Source organism: Phyllobates terribilis, unplaced genomic scaffold, assembly GCF_046119375.1.
Source record: "Phyllobates terribilis strain yellow unplaced genomic scaffold, ASM4611937v1 Scaffold_4__5_contigs__length_816908805, whole genome shotgun sequence".
NCBI lineage: Eukaryota > Metazoa > Chordata > Amphibia > Anura > Dendrobatidae > Phyllobates > Phyllobates terribilis.
The window spans coordinates 496,775,500-496,792,611 of record NW_027362764.1 but is presented as its reverse complement, the minus strand read 5'-3'; the positions used below and the strand labels follow the sequence as shown (position 1 = coordinate 496,792,611).

The 17,112-nt window shown below is 42.1% G+C and overlaps 1 protein-coding gene across 7 annotated transcripts in view; it reads right to left on the bottom strand.

Annotated features, from left to right (window-relative positions):
- PHACTR1 (phosphatase and actin regulator 1) overlaps positions 1–17,112 on the bottom strand; it is a 550,848-nt gene that overhangs the window by 19,141 nt on the left and 514,595 nt on the right. For 5 of the 7 annotated variants that reach the window (XM_073678780.1, XM_073678781.1, XM_073678786.1 and 2 more), the window contains 3 exons: positions 13,233–13,397; positions 11,239–11,433; positions 707–1,022 (listed from right to left, as the gene is read on the bottom strand). In XM_073678780.1, coding sequence (XP_073534881.1) covers positions 707–1,022; positions 11,239–11,433; positions 13,233–13,397 — 676 coding nt within the window. The remainder of the gene's footprint in view (positions 1–706; positions 1,023–11,238; positions 11,434–13,232; positions 13,398–17,112) is intronic. The other 2 variants (XM_073678785.1, XM_073678783.1) reach the window with 1 other exon arrangement.

Below are 17,112 nucleotides of genomic sequence, written 5' to 3'. Positions count from 1 at the left end.
CAGAGGGGACTTTGGGCCCCCATGTGATGACTGTTAGCACTGCACCCCCTATAGCTACACTGTCACTTTTATATAATACTTCTCCATTCAGCTGAGCAGCTCAGTAATGTTAGATCTAATTCAGAATGCATCTGTTTGATTCTCCTATCTGAATATTACAGCTGAAAGAAAAAAAGTGGATTCAGCTACATTTCCAATGCTCCAAATAGTTCAAGAAGACACACGAAGGCAGGGAGATTGGTAACTGGCATTCGCTGGAAGTTTATAGAATAGAAACGCTGACACAGTCCAATCACATCTGAACCACCAACAAACGGATAGAAGGCACGCTGATTGCTTAGTAATTCCCATTTCCATCACCCCCCAAACCTCTATAGAAATTGTAGCGGAGCACTGATGACTAGGAGCCATTACAGAAAATGACTTGTTGAATAAATCTGCTGGTGACCTTTCCACGGAGAAAAGGGGTCTGCGGGACACTGTGAATGGAAAAGCGCTATTGAGAGACCACACAATCTGAAATACACGTATATACTAGGGAGCAAACATCATATTGCACAAGTTGCTTTCTTCTCACATGCTGTAGATACATTTGGATCCTTTTTTAATAACATGTCCACTTAGTTATTATAAAGCATGAAGGTAATAGAACAGTTCTCATCATATTTCTAAATGACACAGCAGGGCTGACTATGGCTGTACTTACCTTTCCAACCTTTGCATGGTCATGGCAAGCGTCTTGTTGAGCTCCTCAATGACCCTGCATCCTGGAGGTATTGATGGATGAATGGGCACTGAACTGGATCCAGTTGAGAGATGCTGGCTTCCATACTGAAGCTGGTGCTGATGGACAGCCAGTTGAGATGGGAGGATGGTGTGATGATGCTGGGAGCTCTTCTGATTGGAATAGGAGTGGGGATAGTCTGATCCTCCCAGTGGCATGCATATCATCACTTTCTTTGGAGGTAGTGGAGGAGACATCTTCCCTGGCATACAAGGCAGTTTCACAGGTGCTCCGGAGTCTAGAGAAAAATAATAAACTTTAAAATGTATACCGTAAATGGAAAACCACCACATAGCTTATGCTTACAAGGGTGAAAAAGATAACTAGCAATACTAATCCTTCTTGGCATTGATTTTAATTCATTGAAAGATGGAAACGCATGGTGCTTGAAAGTGATAGGATTTAATGGGAATCGGTCAGTAAGTTCCAACCCTCCTTTCCCCCTCCAAAAAATACACATACAATTTTTTGAAATGTAAATACATCAACACCTTTATACCTTCTATTTGTTGCTGCATTGTTAAAAATATAGCAGTTTAATTCATATGTAAATGAGGCACTAAGTGCTCTAGGTGTGACTAAGCACTTTAAGGGGATATCGGAGACTTTAAAAAAAATGCCTAAGCAATAACAGGCAACTACATGCTTTTTTTTTTTCAAAGTCCTGGATATCCCCTTTAAGGAACCACTGCCTCCCCAGGTTGTTTCCCCTCCCAGCACCAGTCTCTTTAGCTTGATTGAAAGCTCACCTTCTGTTTGACTTCAGCTATTAATTAAGATAAAAAAAGTTGGTGCTAGGAGGGGAAGCAAACTCAGAAGGCACAGTGGTTTCTTACTCTGTCACGCCAAGAGCACTTAACACTTCATTTGCAGATAAATTAAAACACAAATTTCTCAGGAATGCAGCAACAGATAGAAGATGTAACGTGTCGCTGGATTTAGGTTTCAAAGACCTGCATGCCCACACAGTGGATATAAAAAGTCTACACACCCCTGTTAAAATGCCAGGTTTTGTTATGTAAAAAATCAGGCCATGAAGAAACATTTCAGAACTTTTTCCACCTTTAACCTGTAAAAATCAATTGAAAGTTAATCGGGTAGAAAAAGAAAATTTTCAGGTAGAAAAAGAAAATTAAGCTCAACTTTATATGGGGTCAATCAGAATCACATTATATCAGTGGTGGAGAACCTCCGGTCCCCGGGCAGATTCCCGTAGGCCAGGACCAAAGAAAAATTTGCTGGCACTACCACTACACCCATTTACAAGGAAAAGATAGTATCAAACAAAAAATAGACAGATTATAAAAGCCATGTCTTGCGATGCTCAGCTTCATACTTGTAAAAGATCATGAAAATTCAGAGGTCAGCAAGAGAAGCAGCATTCACCACTGGCAATTTCAGCAAAATGCACTTTATTTCTGTCATGGAATTGCACACAGAAACATCAGTGAAATAAGCAACACCTGTTTCACGTGAGAACACATTTCCGGCTCACACTATCACTTTAAATCAGGGGTGGAGAATCTTTGGATATCGGGCAGATTCCTGGGGACCACAGTGCTCAGACCGGTGGTCCCATTTTGCTGGCCTCTTAATTCCTCTTTACATAGTGAGCACGTGCACACAGCATTCACTACAGAACGCTGCAGTGCATGCAATGAAGGATTACGTCATGATGCATAGGCTGCAGCCCCAGGATCGGATCTCCCATGTGATATATAGAATGCAGCCCCAGAGTCTCCCATGGAATGTATATGCTCCAGTGTATCCAATGTTATGTATATACTTTAGCCCCAGTGTCTCTTATATGATGTATATGCTCCAGCGTCTCGGTGTCCTCTATGTGAAGTATACTGTAGTCTCTGTGTCTCCCATGTGATGTATATACAGCAATCTCAGTGTATCCTATGTGATGTGTATATAGCAGTCCCAGTGTCTCCTATGTGATGTATATAGCCGACTCAATGTCTCCTATTTGATGTTTACAGCCGTCTCAGTGTCTCCTATGTGATGTATATATAGCAGCCCCACTGTCTTCTAGGTGATTTATATGAAGCAGTCTCAGTATTTCCTTTGTGGTGTATATAGCAGTCTTAATGTCTCCTATGTGATGTTTACAAAGCAGCTGCAGTGTCTCCTATGTGATGTGTTGACAGCAGTCTCAATATCTCCTATGTGATATACACTGCAGCCCTAGTGTCTCATATGTGATGTATATATAGCAGCCTTGATGTATATACAGCAGTCTCAGTGTCTCCCATGTCATGTATACAGCATTCTCAGTGTCTCCTATGTGATGTATACACCAGGCTAAGTGTCTCCAATGTTATGTATACAGCATTCTCAGTGTCTCCTATGTGATGTATACACCAGGCTAAGTGTCTCCAATGTTATGTATACAGCATTATCAGTGTCTCCTATGTGATGTATATATAACAGCCCCAGTGTCTCCTATGTGTACACAGAAGTCTCAGTGACCCCTATGTAATGTAAACTGCAGACCTCCCCCACTGCTTGAGTTCTGTAACATGAGCAGTGATGAATTTCCCACTGTTAGGAGATACAGTGGTGTGAAAAAGTTTTTGCCTCCTTCCTGATTTCTTATTCTTTTGCATGTTTGTCATACTTTGTAATATTTTAGATCATAAAACAAATTTAAATATAAGACAAAGATAACACAAGTAAACAAAGAATGCAGTTTTTAAATTAAGGTCTTTATTATTAAGGGAAAAAGAAATCCAAACTTACAGGGCCCTCTGTGAAAAAGTGATTTCCCCTCCCCCTTTAAAACATGAATTAACTGTGATTTATTACATCTTTGGGAAGCTGAGTTCAATTTCCCTAGCCGCACACAGGCCTGACTACTGCCACAATTGTTCTCAATCAATAAATCACTTAAATAGGACTGGCCTGACAAAGTGAAGTGGACCAAAAGATCCTCAAAAGTTAAACATCATGCTGCGATCCAAAGAAATTCAGGAACAAATGAGAAACAAAGTAATTGAGATCTATCAGTCTGGAAAAGGTTATAAAGTCATTTTTAAAGCTTTGGGACTCCAGCGAACCACAATGAGAGCCATTGTCCACAAATGGCGAAAACATGGAACAGTGGTGAACCTTCCAAGAAGTGTCCGGCAGACCAAAATTACCTCTAGAGCGCAGCGAGGACTCATCCAAGTGGTCACAAAAGACCCCACAAAAACATCCAAAGAACTGCAGGCCTCACTTGCATCAGTTAAGGTCAGTGTTCATGACTCCAACATAAGAACGAGACTGGGCAAAAATGGCATGCATCGCAGAGTTCCAAGACGAAAACCACTGCTGAGCAAAAAAACATAAAGGCTCATCTCAGTTTTGCCAGAAAACATCTTGATGATCGCCAAGACTTTTGGGAGAACACTCTATGGACTGACGAGACAAAAGCTGAACTTTTTGGAAGGTGTATGTCCCATTACATCTGGCGTAGAAGTAACACAGCATTTCAGAAAAGAAACATCATACCAACAAAAAAATATGGTGGTGGTAGTGTGATGGTTTGCGGCTATCTGCTGTCTATCACAAAATCCTGAAGGAGAATGTCCGGCCTGTTCGTGACCTCAAGCTGAAGCGCACTTGGGTTATGCAGCAGGACAATGATCCAAAACACACCAGCAAATCCACCTCTGTATGGCTTAAGAAAAACAAAATAAAGACTTTGGAGTAGCCTAGTCAAAGTCCTGACCTTAATCCAATTGAGATGCTGTAGCATGACCTTAAAAAGACGGTTCATGCTTGGAAACCCTCCAATGTGGCGGAATTACAACAATTTTTCAAAGATGAGTGGGCCAAAATTCCTCCAGAGGTTTAGGGGCAATCACTTTTTCACACAGGGCTCTGTAGGTTTGGATTTGATTTTCCCTTAATTGTAAAGACTGCATTTAAAAACTGCATTTTGGGTTTACTTGTGTTATCTTTGTGTAATATTTAAATTTTGTTTTGTGAGCTGAAACATTTAAGTGTAACAAACATGTAAAAGAATAAGAAATCAGGAAGGGGGCAAACACTTTTTCACACCACTCTATGCAGTGTAATATATATCTGTGTGAGCAACAATTTACTGCTGCAAATTCTTGTCGCAAAGAGGCAACTGTGCTCCAGACCGAGGCAATCTGGAAAAGTAGTTGCGAGTAGCAACAACATCACTACTACCTAACATGAAAGAGAAGCAATTCCAGCCATCACATTAGGGGTGAGTTAATTAAATGTTTGATCAAATATAGCAGGATAAATTTCAAGTTGATAATTTTGTGCGGCCCTCGAATAAGGTTATACATATCTATATGGCCCTTGGTGGTAAAAAGCCCTGCTTTAAATAATGGCAGCTGTGTACTGACCACTATTTAATCTGAGTTTAAATATGATTGGATAATTCTGAACATTACCACATCCCCAATTATAAGATGGTGTTCACATTAATGGAACCACATTATTTTAATTTTGTTATTTTTAGTTTCCATCTGATGTACAATACAAAGTTATATTGTGGTACAGTGTTAGCCAGAAGAATCAATGTAAATACTTTTATGCCCAAAAATGACAAAAGTATTCTCGGAGTGATACCTTTACTGGCTAACCAGAAAAAAAAAAGATTTCAGGATTTGTACATTATGACTGACATACAAGGTGGAAAAAGTTCTGAAATGATTCTTCTTGGTATGATTTTTTGCGATGACAAAAACTTGGCAACAGGGGTCAGTAGACTTTTAAATCCAGTGTATATGTGGTTTGAGGGAGGAGGAGTGATCTTACTGACAGATTTTCTTTAATGATACGCACAGGATTTGAAAGTCGAGGATTGGAGTTATCTCTGAAGCGGCTGTTGCTTCAGGACTGTAGATGTCAATCACAGCTATTCTCTTGTAGCTGAGGCTGCAGGAATGGATCTTTTGTTCAAGACCCTATCAAACACATGTACTGCTTCCCCCCAATGCACATAAAGATTGTCCGACACCAGACAAGAATTGTAAAGTCAGGTACCAGTGCTTACTATTGTCATCATTTTTTTTGCCTCAAAGAAGAGAAAAATGTGGCAACGGTCTGTAAAAGTTCCATAAACTATGAAGGTGTCTGCTCAGTTTGGAGAAAAACTACAGAAAAAAATAGACATGTAAATGCAAATTACTAATACAAAACGTCAACACATAAGGGCCGATTCATCAAAGCTTTTACTCCATAAAAGTGGCATAAAAGCTTTAAAAAGTCGCAAAGGTTTTGCACAACGAAGAGCTGCGCAAACTTTTGCAACTTTTACTGTTTTCACACTAGTCTGAATTTAATAGCCAAAATGGGCAGAGCTGTGGAGGATGATCAGGTTGAAGCCAGAAAGGCATCCAGCAACCGCAATGGAAAAGGACTATTAAAACATTATTTATTAGTAACTTTTAAAATATCACAAGGGAAAAATTAAAATAAACACACTAGGTCTACGCGTTTCAAGCACTAGGGCTCTTAATCATAGCTATGATTAAAAGCCATAGTGCTCGAAACGCATAGGTCTAGTGTGTTTATTTTAATTTTTCCCTTGTGATATTTTAAAAGTTACTAATAAATAATGTTTTAATAGTCCTTTTCCATTGCGGTTGCTGGATGTCTTTCTGCCTTCAACCTGATCACTTTTACCTGGGAGCCGGCCTGTGGTCTTTCTCCGTGAACTGCACCCTTGCACTCCTAGATGGAACGATACATGGCCAAGGTGAACCGATGTGATAATGGTTTCTGGAGCTGTGGAGGAGCCAGGGTGGGTTGGGGGCTTGGCCATGTCCACCTGTTAAACTCATTAAATGTGTTGGCTTTTTGTATGCCAGAAATGCTACTCCAGTTTCTGACTGGAGTAGCATTTCTGGTGTGGTGCGTGGAGAAGCACACCACCCAGAGGAGGCGCCAAATTCATTAAGGGGCGTGCGCCTCTTAATGAATTCGGAGCCTTCTACTCCAGCAACACTGGCAGAGCGTGAGTGTGCACTAGGCCAGTCTTGATGAAACGACCCCATAATTTCCACTGACCTGAGGTGTGACCTTGTCTACAATATCAGTGATTGCAGTGATTGTGCACCCTCTCTTGGGGTACATATAGCTATTTAACGCTAGACTGTCATACATCAACTTTCTGTAGTAAAAGAATGGACAATGAGATTGTAACTACTGTAAGCTAGTAACTACAAGTACTGTAACATTTCTATATTATACAAGATATTTCCCATGACTTTATTATCATATTACTTATTTGGCTCATCTGTGTCAAATATATATCTGGCTTAGTACTCATCTGTATCTCACAATCTGCAGACATCTTATAGACAGAACTGGAAGGATTTTACGATTTTGTACAACCACCTTTTGTTACTAAACTGGAACATAAATGAAAAGTGTGAAATCTGCAGAATGCTGCAAAATCCAGTGCCTGAGAATGCCAAATGTATGCCCTCTTTAGTTTGCCAAATACTTAAACCCATAAAGAAAAGAAAGTATTAAAGCCCAAGAAGCGAAAAAAATATACACACTTTATTAATTGAATCAGAGTAATAAAAACACATAAAATGGGAGAATGAGACACAGTAAGAACTTCACCTGCCTATCGGAGACTGAGTACAATAGAAATACCTCTGAATCATGCACACTGGATGTAGTCCCACATCCACCTGTGTTCTTACTTCCAGGGGGTAAGAAGCCTACACGAAACACACGTCCGGGTCCTCTCCCCTGCCCTCATATACCTATCGGGTTATTTACATCATGTGATGCCATTTATTGTTTACTGATGTAATTATGCTTTGATTTCACTATTACCTTTGGACTTATAGTCTTATATTGTGTATGCACTGGCACCTTATATACGATTAATAAGGTTTACCCTATTGCACTAACATCTTTGTCCAACTGGACTTAATGCCTCATCTTTACCTGCATCTGCACTTTATATATGTCCAATATGGCTTTACCTTTTTTTGCACATGCACTTTAGTTTTTATCCACCTGTGTCTGTTTTAAGGTATACGGACGCTCTGCCCCTTCACATTTCAATAAACACAGATGGATGTAGTACTATTTTGTGTGCATGATTCAGAGGTATTTCTATTGTACTCAGTCTCCTGTGGGCAGGGAAGCTCTTTCTGTGTCTCATTCTCTCATTTTATGTGTTTTTATTACTCTAATCCAATTAATACATTTTGTAAATTTTTTTCGGAACTTGGGCTTTATTACTTTCTTTTCTTTTTGAGTTTAATTCATTATTGGAAGTGCCTTCACTCCCTATTAGGTATTTTTTGTCAAATACTTTCACAATTGGAATGGCCCTTCCACAACAAATATTCCTTTGCCAAAGTTTCCAATGGCACAATGCGTTTTTGCAGAAAATGTCATCCTGGCATCTGTCAAATCTTGATTTGTTTATTAGCCTGCCATATCATCATGTAATCATATGATTGTCATATGATCCAAAAAATTGGAGAATATTTTCATAAAGTTGCAATGTGAAAGTGCTTGACAGCCAGCACTTGCTGTTATGCATTCTGTGCTGCTGTGTAGCCATGGAAGCTCCAATACATTGAAGTGGACCTCCTGTTACGGAGCCTTTGCCTTCAAAGCTCAGCTGTTTTAGTTGCAGTCCTCTCCATTTTTCTAAATTACTAATAGGAACTCATTATCATAGTCTGTAACAGATTCAGTTCACCGGCAGCCTGGTCATCAATCACTTTTTCTACAAGCCTGTAAGCTCACATAGTACATACAAAACCTTCCTTTATCCCTCCCCTACTTATTCATGCAATCCTTGAATTAGTGCCAATGCTGCTGTAATCACAGGACTATTTCTCTCTCCAGGACTCATTTCTGGGCGGTCAGTATTTGGTTTCTTTATTTTGTACTATGCTGCAGACCAAATTTGAAGGGGTTGTCCAGTAGTGAACAACCACTTGAACTATTTGCTTCTGTAGCTAACATCAGCAGAGAGGAAGTAAAAGGCTGCAGTATTCAAGTCTCCTCCTTCTATACCCTATACTGAAATGAATGGAGCATGCAGCCTAAAATAAACAGCATACAGTAGATCACCAATTTTTGAATTCTAGATTACAAACTTGAACTTACAGACGGGATTCATATTCTAAGAGGAGAGGTGTTTAAGTACAGTAGATCATTAGATATACGTTCCCCCCATGGTAATCTAGAACTTAGTGTTGGAGTGACAAGCTCTGATAGTATTCAGCATTTCTGTTTTGAGAGCTTGTGTGGATTACTGTCTCCTATGGCTCTTACTCTACATACTACCATACAAGCTGGACAGAGAGCTGACAACTGGATTATTGGAAAGGGTTTCTCTATGGACATCGTATACTCGTAAGCATGTGGTTGGAATGACCAAACCCACACACTAGAAGGGAATGGATGTTCACATACTATTAGGCATGTCGTGTAATTTAAATAAAACACGTTTATGTCTGATTAACAAGTACATGAAAGCTGACAGACATACTCGTAACAAATAACTGTATGGGATAATTCACAAGAGTCAAGAAGACCAAAGTGGTTTACACGGTGGGGGCACTATAATACAAAATGTGGAACAAATGCTGGCATTTAGCAATTCTAATCCAAAAATACAATTCAGACCTGGAATATAAAGTTGGATGAGGCCTAAATTATCATATATATATTAATTTCATTCTATATGCAGCAGCATACAGTGGGGGAAATAATTATTTGATCCCTTGCTGTTTTTGTAAGTTTGCCCACTGACAAAGACATGAACAGTCTATACTTTTAAGGGTAGGTTAATTTTAACATTGAGAGATAGAATATCCAAAAAAAATCAAGAAAATCACATTCTATAAATTAGATAATTTTTTTTTGCATTTTGCATGGAGAAATAAGTATTTGATTCCTCTGGCAAACAACACTTAATACTTGGTGGCAAAACCCTTGTTGGCAAGCACAGCAGTCAGATGTTTTTTTGTAGTTGATGATGAGGGTTGCGCACATGTCAGGAGGAATTTTGGTCCATTCCTCAAGATTTTGAGTCTGTCGCTTGGCAACTAGGAGCTTCAATTCCCTCCATAAGTTTTCTATGGGATTAAGGTCTGGAGACTGGCTGGGCCACTCCATAAACTTACTGTGCTTCTTTTTGAGCCACTCCTTTGTTGCCTTGGCTGTATGTTATGGGTCATTGTCTTGCTAGAAGACCCAGCCACGACCCATCTTCAATGCTCTTACTGAGTGAAGGCGGTTGTTGGCAAAAATCTTGCGATACATGATCCCATCCATCTTCCCTTCAGTACGGTGCAGTCGTCATGTCCCCTTTACAGAAAAGCACCCCCAAAGTATAATGTTTCCCCCACCATGCTTCACAGTTTGGACGATGTTCTTAGAGTTGTACTCATCCTTCTTCTTCCTCCAAACACTGTGAGTTGAGTTAATGCCAGAGAGCTTGATTTTTGTCTCATCTGACCACAGCACCTTCTCCCAATAACTCACAGAATCATCCAGGTGTTCATTGGCAAACTTCAGATGGGCCTGCACATGTGCCTTCTTGAGCAGGGGAACCTTGCAGGCACTGCAGGATTTTAAACCTGTAAGGCGTAATGTGTTACCAATGATTTTCTTGGTGACTGTGGTCCCAGCTGCCTTGACATCATCAATAAGTTCCCCCCATGTAGTTTTAGGCTGATCTCTCATCTTCCTCATAATCAAGGATACCCCACGAGGTGAGATTTTGCATGGTGCCCCAGATTGATGTCGATTGACAGTCATTTTGTATGTCTTCCATTTTTTTACTATTGCACCAAGAGTTGTCTCCTTCTCACCCAGCATCTTACTTATGGTTTTGTAGCCCCTTCCAGCGTTGTGCAGGTCTATGATCTTGTCCTTGACATCCTTAGAAAGCTCTTTGGTCTTGCCCATGTTGTAGAGGTTAGAGTCTGACAGATTAATTGAGTCTGTGGACAGGAGTCTTTTATACAGGTATCTATGTAAGACAGCTGTCTTTAATGCAGGTAACGAGTTGATTAGGAGCGTCTAACTGGTCTGTAGGAGCCAGAACTCATAATGGTTTGTAGGGGATCAAATACTTATTTCTCACTGCAAAATGCAAATAAATTTATCTAACTTATACAATGTGATTTTCTTGATTTTTTTTGGATATTCTATCTCTCAATGGTAAGATTAACCTACCCTTAAAATTATAGACTGTTCATATCTTTGTCAGTGGGCAAACTTACAAAAACAGCAAGGGATCAAATACTTATTTCCCCCACTGTAGATCTCTAGGATGCCATAAAGGGAGAGCTCATTGATTTTGCAGATAGGAGGAATATTACATTGGGGGCTGATCATATGAAGGGTAACGATCACTTGGGAAATATGGGTCATACACCCAGAGAAGTCAAGAATGAAAACGTGTACAAGGTGTAGTAGCTTTTTCTTACCTGCAATGTGATTGGCAATTCTGGAAAGAGGTTTAGGAGGCAGGGCAGGGGGCTGCTTGAGGAGAGTTAGTGGTTTCACAGGGGTGTCCTCATGGTCTACAGGGTAAGATGATTTTTTGGGGGGCAGTAGCAGGGTTGGCTTGTATGTTGGATCCTGGGATAGGGATCCTGGCTCGGACGAGAGATCTTCAGACACTGAGGAACACAAACCACATCACAGACATGACACGGTTACATATGAGGTAGCAACAGACGTGTGACGACAGCATGGAGAGTCATGGGTTAGTTCACAAACTTGCTACGTATATGGTATGAGTAGATCACAGCAGCATAACTTTGACATAAGACATATGTGGATCGCATATTAGGAGCTCAGAAATGACCGCACTAGATAATGGGGCTGCAAATTCACAATAAATAGGACAGGTAAGTAGATACTTTGCTAAGATTAAAAAAAGGAAATAATTGTTTTATCTTTGATATTACAGAATGTACAAACTTCACAGCAGAATCATTTCATACTGAAAGCCGCATGCAATCTATACTAAAGCTGTCCACCAGATGTCGCCACTGATACACCCAAAAATAGGATGGCGATCACAGCAGTAGATCAGATTGCTGAGACTGAAGCATAAAGCCCTTTATAATAAGGAAAAATTAGATGCTGTAAATCAGGAACAACTGATAAAGGCAAATATTGATATAGAAAATGCATACATAACATTCCCAAGGACTAAGCACCAAGTAGTCTAGAAGGTCAGTATGTGGCAGGATGCATTAGAAAAGCATGCAGTCTAGAAAATCTGCCCTGCCAACCTAGCCGACCTTCTTGACCTATATCCACCCACTGCCTAATACAAATATCAAGGGTCCGTATCTTCCAGGACAGACAGGTGGCCAAGGAGACAGCAGGACAGCAGCCATCAGAGGATGACAGTACTGGGTTTTCCTCCTGTATCTATGATTATCAGAGATTGATCCAGCAGCCAGAAATAACCTGTTTGTGGGCAATTCTCTGACTATAAGGGGCATATCACAAAAACGTAAATATAGAAACAATTGGTTGTGACTACTCGAGTAAAAAATGGCAGGTACTAATGGGGAAGAAGTAGGTGACACTGGACTGCTTAAACAGTCACTGTCATTTTATTTATTTTTTAATAAGTCAGTAGTGCACAAGAAAATAAGAAACTTTGTAATATATCTTATCAGAGAAATTTGTTTCTTTCTCCTCTGGAACTGATCATTAATTCCCAAAATTGTCAATTCACAGGTAAATTGTCTCTTCAGAGAGGAAGAGGACCAGAACTCTAGTGCCACCTACAGGAAGTAGCAATCCTAAAAGTCAATAGTGACCCTTTAGCCAGCTCTATCATATGACTTAGAATAAAAAGCCAAGACCAGAAACTCAATTTGCAGACACTGTGTTTCGGTGTACTGCCCCTCGTCAGTGCAAAGTGTGAGTTCTGGTTTGGCTGGGTGAGAGGCATCAGACCGGTATCTAGGGGTAATATTTCTCCTTGCGGAGATTGAAGTGTTAAGCACATCAGGTAAAATGTTTCTTCAGTGAACACAGATTTTCCCATTACTGAGATATGATAGCTGGTTCTATGCAGAACTGTAACATGCAGCAGAATGTCTGTCTGCCTCTAGCTCCACCCCTCCATAGAGATGTAAAAGCACCAACTGTCATCTCTTATCTCACTAATGGGAAAATCTGTCTTTACTGCATACAGATTTCAATGGTTTTAGTCATGAACTGAGAGTGAAAGACAAATCCAGGAAGAGAAAGAAGCAGATTTCTATGGTAAGATATATTATAAAGTTGCATTTTTTTCTTGTGTAGTGTTAACTTGTGAAATAAAAATTAAAATGATGGTTAATCATTGGAAGGTACGGTGGTGGGGCGAGCAATGACAATGGCACACCCATGCCCTAAAAGCCTATGTTATAAAATGTATCGACATTGACCATAAAAGTAGAGGAGTAGTCACCTGTCCCATCCATGAGTTCAGAGGTTGGAAGTATTTCATATGCACAAGTGTCCCCGGACACCCCTGAACTTGAGTCTAGCTCTGTTATGACTGGAAGGGAGGATGAAGGAGTACCAATAGGTTGACCATTTTCCATCATTCCTTCTTCATCCTGTAGATCACCATCTGAAAGAAAATTAGGAGCACAGCTTAGTGATCTATAGTCAAGTATTGTCAAGGTCGCAGCAGTAAACTGGAGGATGTGGGCCTGCAAAAGGCTGCTTATCACAGATATTACGACTGATCTACCCTGAAATCACCACGATGTTTGATCTGAATATGGTGTCCTGTCTATAAACACAACAGACTCATCTGAGCAGCAATATCTCAGTCATGAGTATTAGGACGTGCAGTGTCCTCATGGGGGTTGGTTATCATTTATGTACACAACTAACATTGACAAGAGCATCCACTGCAGTATTGATGAACGCCTCATACAGGTCAGATCGGGCAAACTGCACATCACCATTAAATGACTCCTCACATCATACTGTCTGACCTCTCGCAGATGGGTAATCATTATGCTTCTTATTAATTCTACCAGCATATGAGAGCACAAACTATGAAACCCATTACAACTGGTAATGTGATCAATGTCATGTATTATTGCGAGAGAAACGCCTGGAGAGATGCTTAATGATACAAATGTATGCAGAGGCCCCATGACAGCAGTGTCATTGTCAGCACAGAGCGCTGTCCTTCTATAGATGGCTCCGCATGCCACGCATTAGTGCCATACCTCCTCTCCGGAAAGAGTATCTCTGGAGGAATCATCACACATTACTACTCAGCTCCCACTAGTGATTTTATGTACAAGAGACACAAACAATGTCACTTCACTGCACATAACTTATCATCACTACACACAACATAACATCACTACACAAAACACAACATCACTACATATAACATCACTACACACAATACAACATCACATCACTACATATAACATCACTACACAAAACACAACATCACTACATATAACATCACTACACAAAACACAACATCACTACATATAACATCACTACACAAAACACAACATCACTACATATAACATCACTACACACAACATAACGTCACTACTAGTGTTGAGCCACCCCCGTAGTGTTCGAGTTCGGTTCGGTTCGTCGAACACCCGTGTGTTCGCCGAACTGTTCGTCGAACTGTTCGTCGAACACCTTCGAACACCGTTAAAACCAATGGCAGGCAAACAAAAACACATAGAAACACATAGAAAACACCTTCAAAGGTGTCCAAAAGCTGACAAACTGCTCAGAAGACATAACTAACACATGGAAAAGTGACAAGTACATATAGTCATGCGAAAAGAAAAGAGATGGAGGAGTAAAAGGAGGGGGAGACACAGATATAGGCATGTCATGCCCTTCTAAAATCCAAAAAGTGAGAAGCCGACACGGCCAGTCCGCTCCTGCCCGTGCCACCTCCGTGTCGCCGGGTTTGTGCCAGAGCCGCGGTGAACCCTGACGGCCAGCCCCCCTCTCCCAATACTGGTGCCTGTCCGCTGGTGGGTCGAGCGAGCCCCCCTGTGGTGGAGGCAGCTCTAAGCTTTTTAATTTAAATTGTCTCTCTAATTTGAATGAATACACTTTAAATCCATTTACAAGGATCTATTGGAGGGCAAGTCTCATGCCAGCAGCCGCGGTAATTCCAGCTCCAGTAGCGTCCACTAAAGCTGCTGCAGTTAAAAAGCTTTTATAAGGATCGAGCTCGGCTGTCCACCGCAAGGCATCCTACTGCCAGTCCCAGCCCCTATGCCTTGGGGTGCCTCCTGATGCTCTTCACTAAGTATCCCATGGTCCCGAAGCATTTCCTTTGAAAAAATTAAGTGTCTAAACTACAGGTGGTGCAGCTTGCTTAACAGCCGGGATAATCCGCTGACTAGCAGACACTGCTACTAGGCACAAAGTATTTCCTGGGCTAGATGCAGTTAAAAATTTGTAATTAGATACTCTCGTTGGATGCTGAGAAAGCATTCCATAGAGTCTCCTGGCACGCCATATATGATTCTCTTAAAAAGCTTGGGGTAGGGGTCTAGGGGACCCTTTTATAGCCAAAATCACGGCCCTGTATCGCAATACGTCACCTAGGCTGAAGATAAATGGAACTGTAGCACCCTGAGGGCTCGGTTGCTACAGACGTATTGCACCTCACCCAGAGGTGTGATATCTCACTCTCAGGTAAGGATGGAGTGTGGATCAGGACCCGACACCTGCATGCATTACACCACATTGCCGTGGGGCAGGGCGACCAATATGCCCCTGAGATGGGCACGACAGTCCCTGTCCCTGGCTGGAGTGGGGGGAGGGAACACTGAGGAAGGGGAACCCTGTAGTGCAGGAGCAGGGAGGAAGCAGTTCCTGGGTGCATTGAGAAGGGAGTATAAAAGGTGGGCACCATCTTAGTTCAGTGCAGAGAAGTCTGAGCAGAAGTGGCAGGGAGCAGGGGCTCTGCATGAGCTCTGCTCCGGAGGCGGGCCTAGTAACAGAGGCCCAGGCCTGGAAGAGGGAGAAGGAAGGAAGAGGAGCGGAGAAGGCTCCAGGAACGAGGAATGAAGGGATCCCAGGGGTGCGGACGGTCGAGTCGCCACCGCACGCCCGAATCCACCTGCGTGGAGGGGTCAGGCCAAAGGGGGAGACCGGTCCCCGAACTAGTGGAGGCAGGAAACGACCCTCAGCTAGAAACCGGAGGCTCTGACATTTTATGTGGCGCAGCCCCTCGCTACACCCGCTAGGAAGGCACCACATAGGGTCAGGGAAACTGGCGCCAAGTTTACCAAGAGGAGGCCCGAGGCAGCCGGACAGAAGTGTTGGTAAGAAAGGCCAGACAAAGGACACACAAAGGGGGTCCTGTGAAGTGCTCCAAAGTTATCTGGGAGTTGTCTGAGCCCCTCACCTGGTGAGCACAGTACGACGTGGGCAGCCGTTACCTGCAGACGTGGTCTGGATAATAAGAACTGTGAGTAAAGGCCCTGAACTGCATCACTGACTCCGTGTCGTTACTGCTGCTGCCCTGCACCATCACCCCCATCCTCCGCATACACTGCCCTGAGGCTATACTCCTCCCGTGGGGAGTTATGCTACGCTCTGCTGCACCCACAACACCAGCCTCAGCGGTCTGCCCTGTAGCGGCGGTTCACTCTGACCGCAATCCACGGGTGGCGTAGTCGGACATTTAAACATCAAAACCACATAAATAGTTCCGCCACTGGTTTGACCGCCCTGAGCCACGGAACCGGGTCGCCGCCACGAAGACTACAACCACCAGCATCCACCAAAAAGGGTCCGGCTCCGGGTGTCCCAAGGCCCAGGGGGTGCGTCAGAACATTTTCATCACCTTTCACAATCACCAATGGGACAAGGCAGTGATGTCCTCTGTCCCCTCTCTTATACATCCTAGTGACGGAGCACCTGCTCTCATCAATTCGCCATAACCCCAATATTAGGTGGATTGAGGTGGGAGGCACCGAGTACAAGTGCTCTCTATTTGCTGATGATGTCCTAGTATATATCACTCAATCACATATATCCATCCATGCTGTTATGGCTGAAATAGATCACTTTGTTACATGGTAAAATTTTAAAATCAATGCAGCGAAGTCTGAGGCCCTCGATGTCTCCCTCCCCAAATCCATATAGGATTCCATCCAGTCCAACTTTCCCTTTGCCTGGCCCTCACAGGGTATCAAATACTTAGGAATTCCTATTCATAGAGACCTCTCCCATCTATGTTATCTTAATTTTGGGCCCTTTATTGAACAACTCCATACAGACCACGGTTGGCAAGTTAGAACTGTAAGATTCACTACGTGAACCACTGGTGT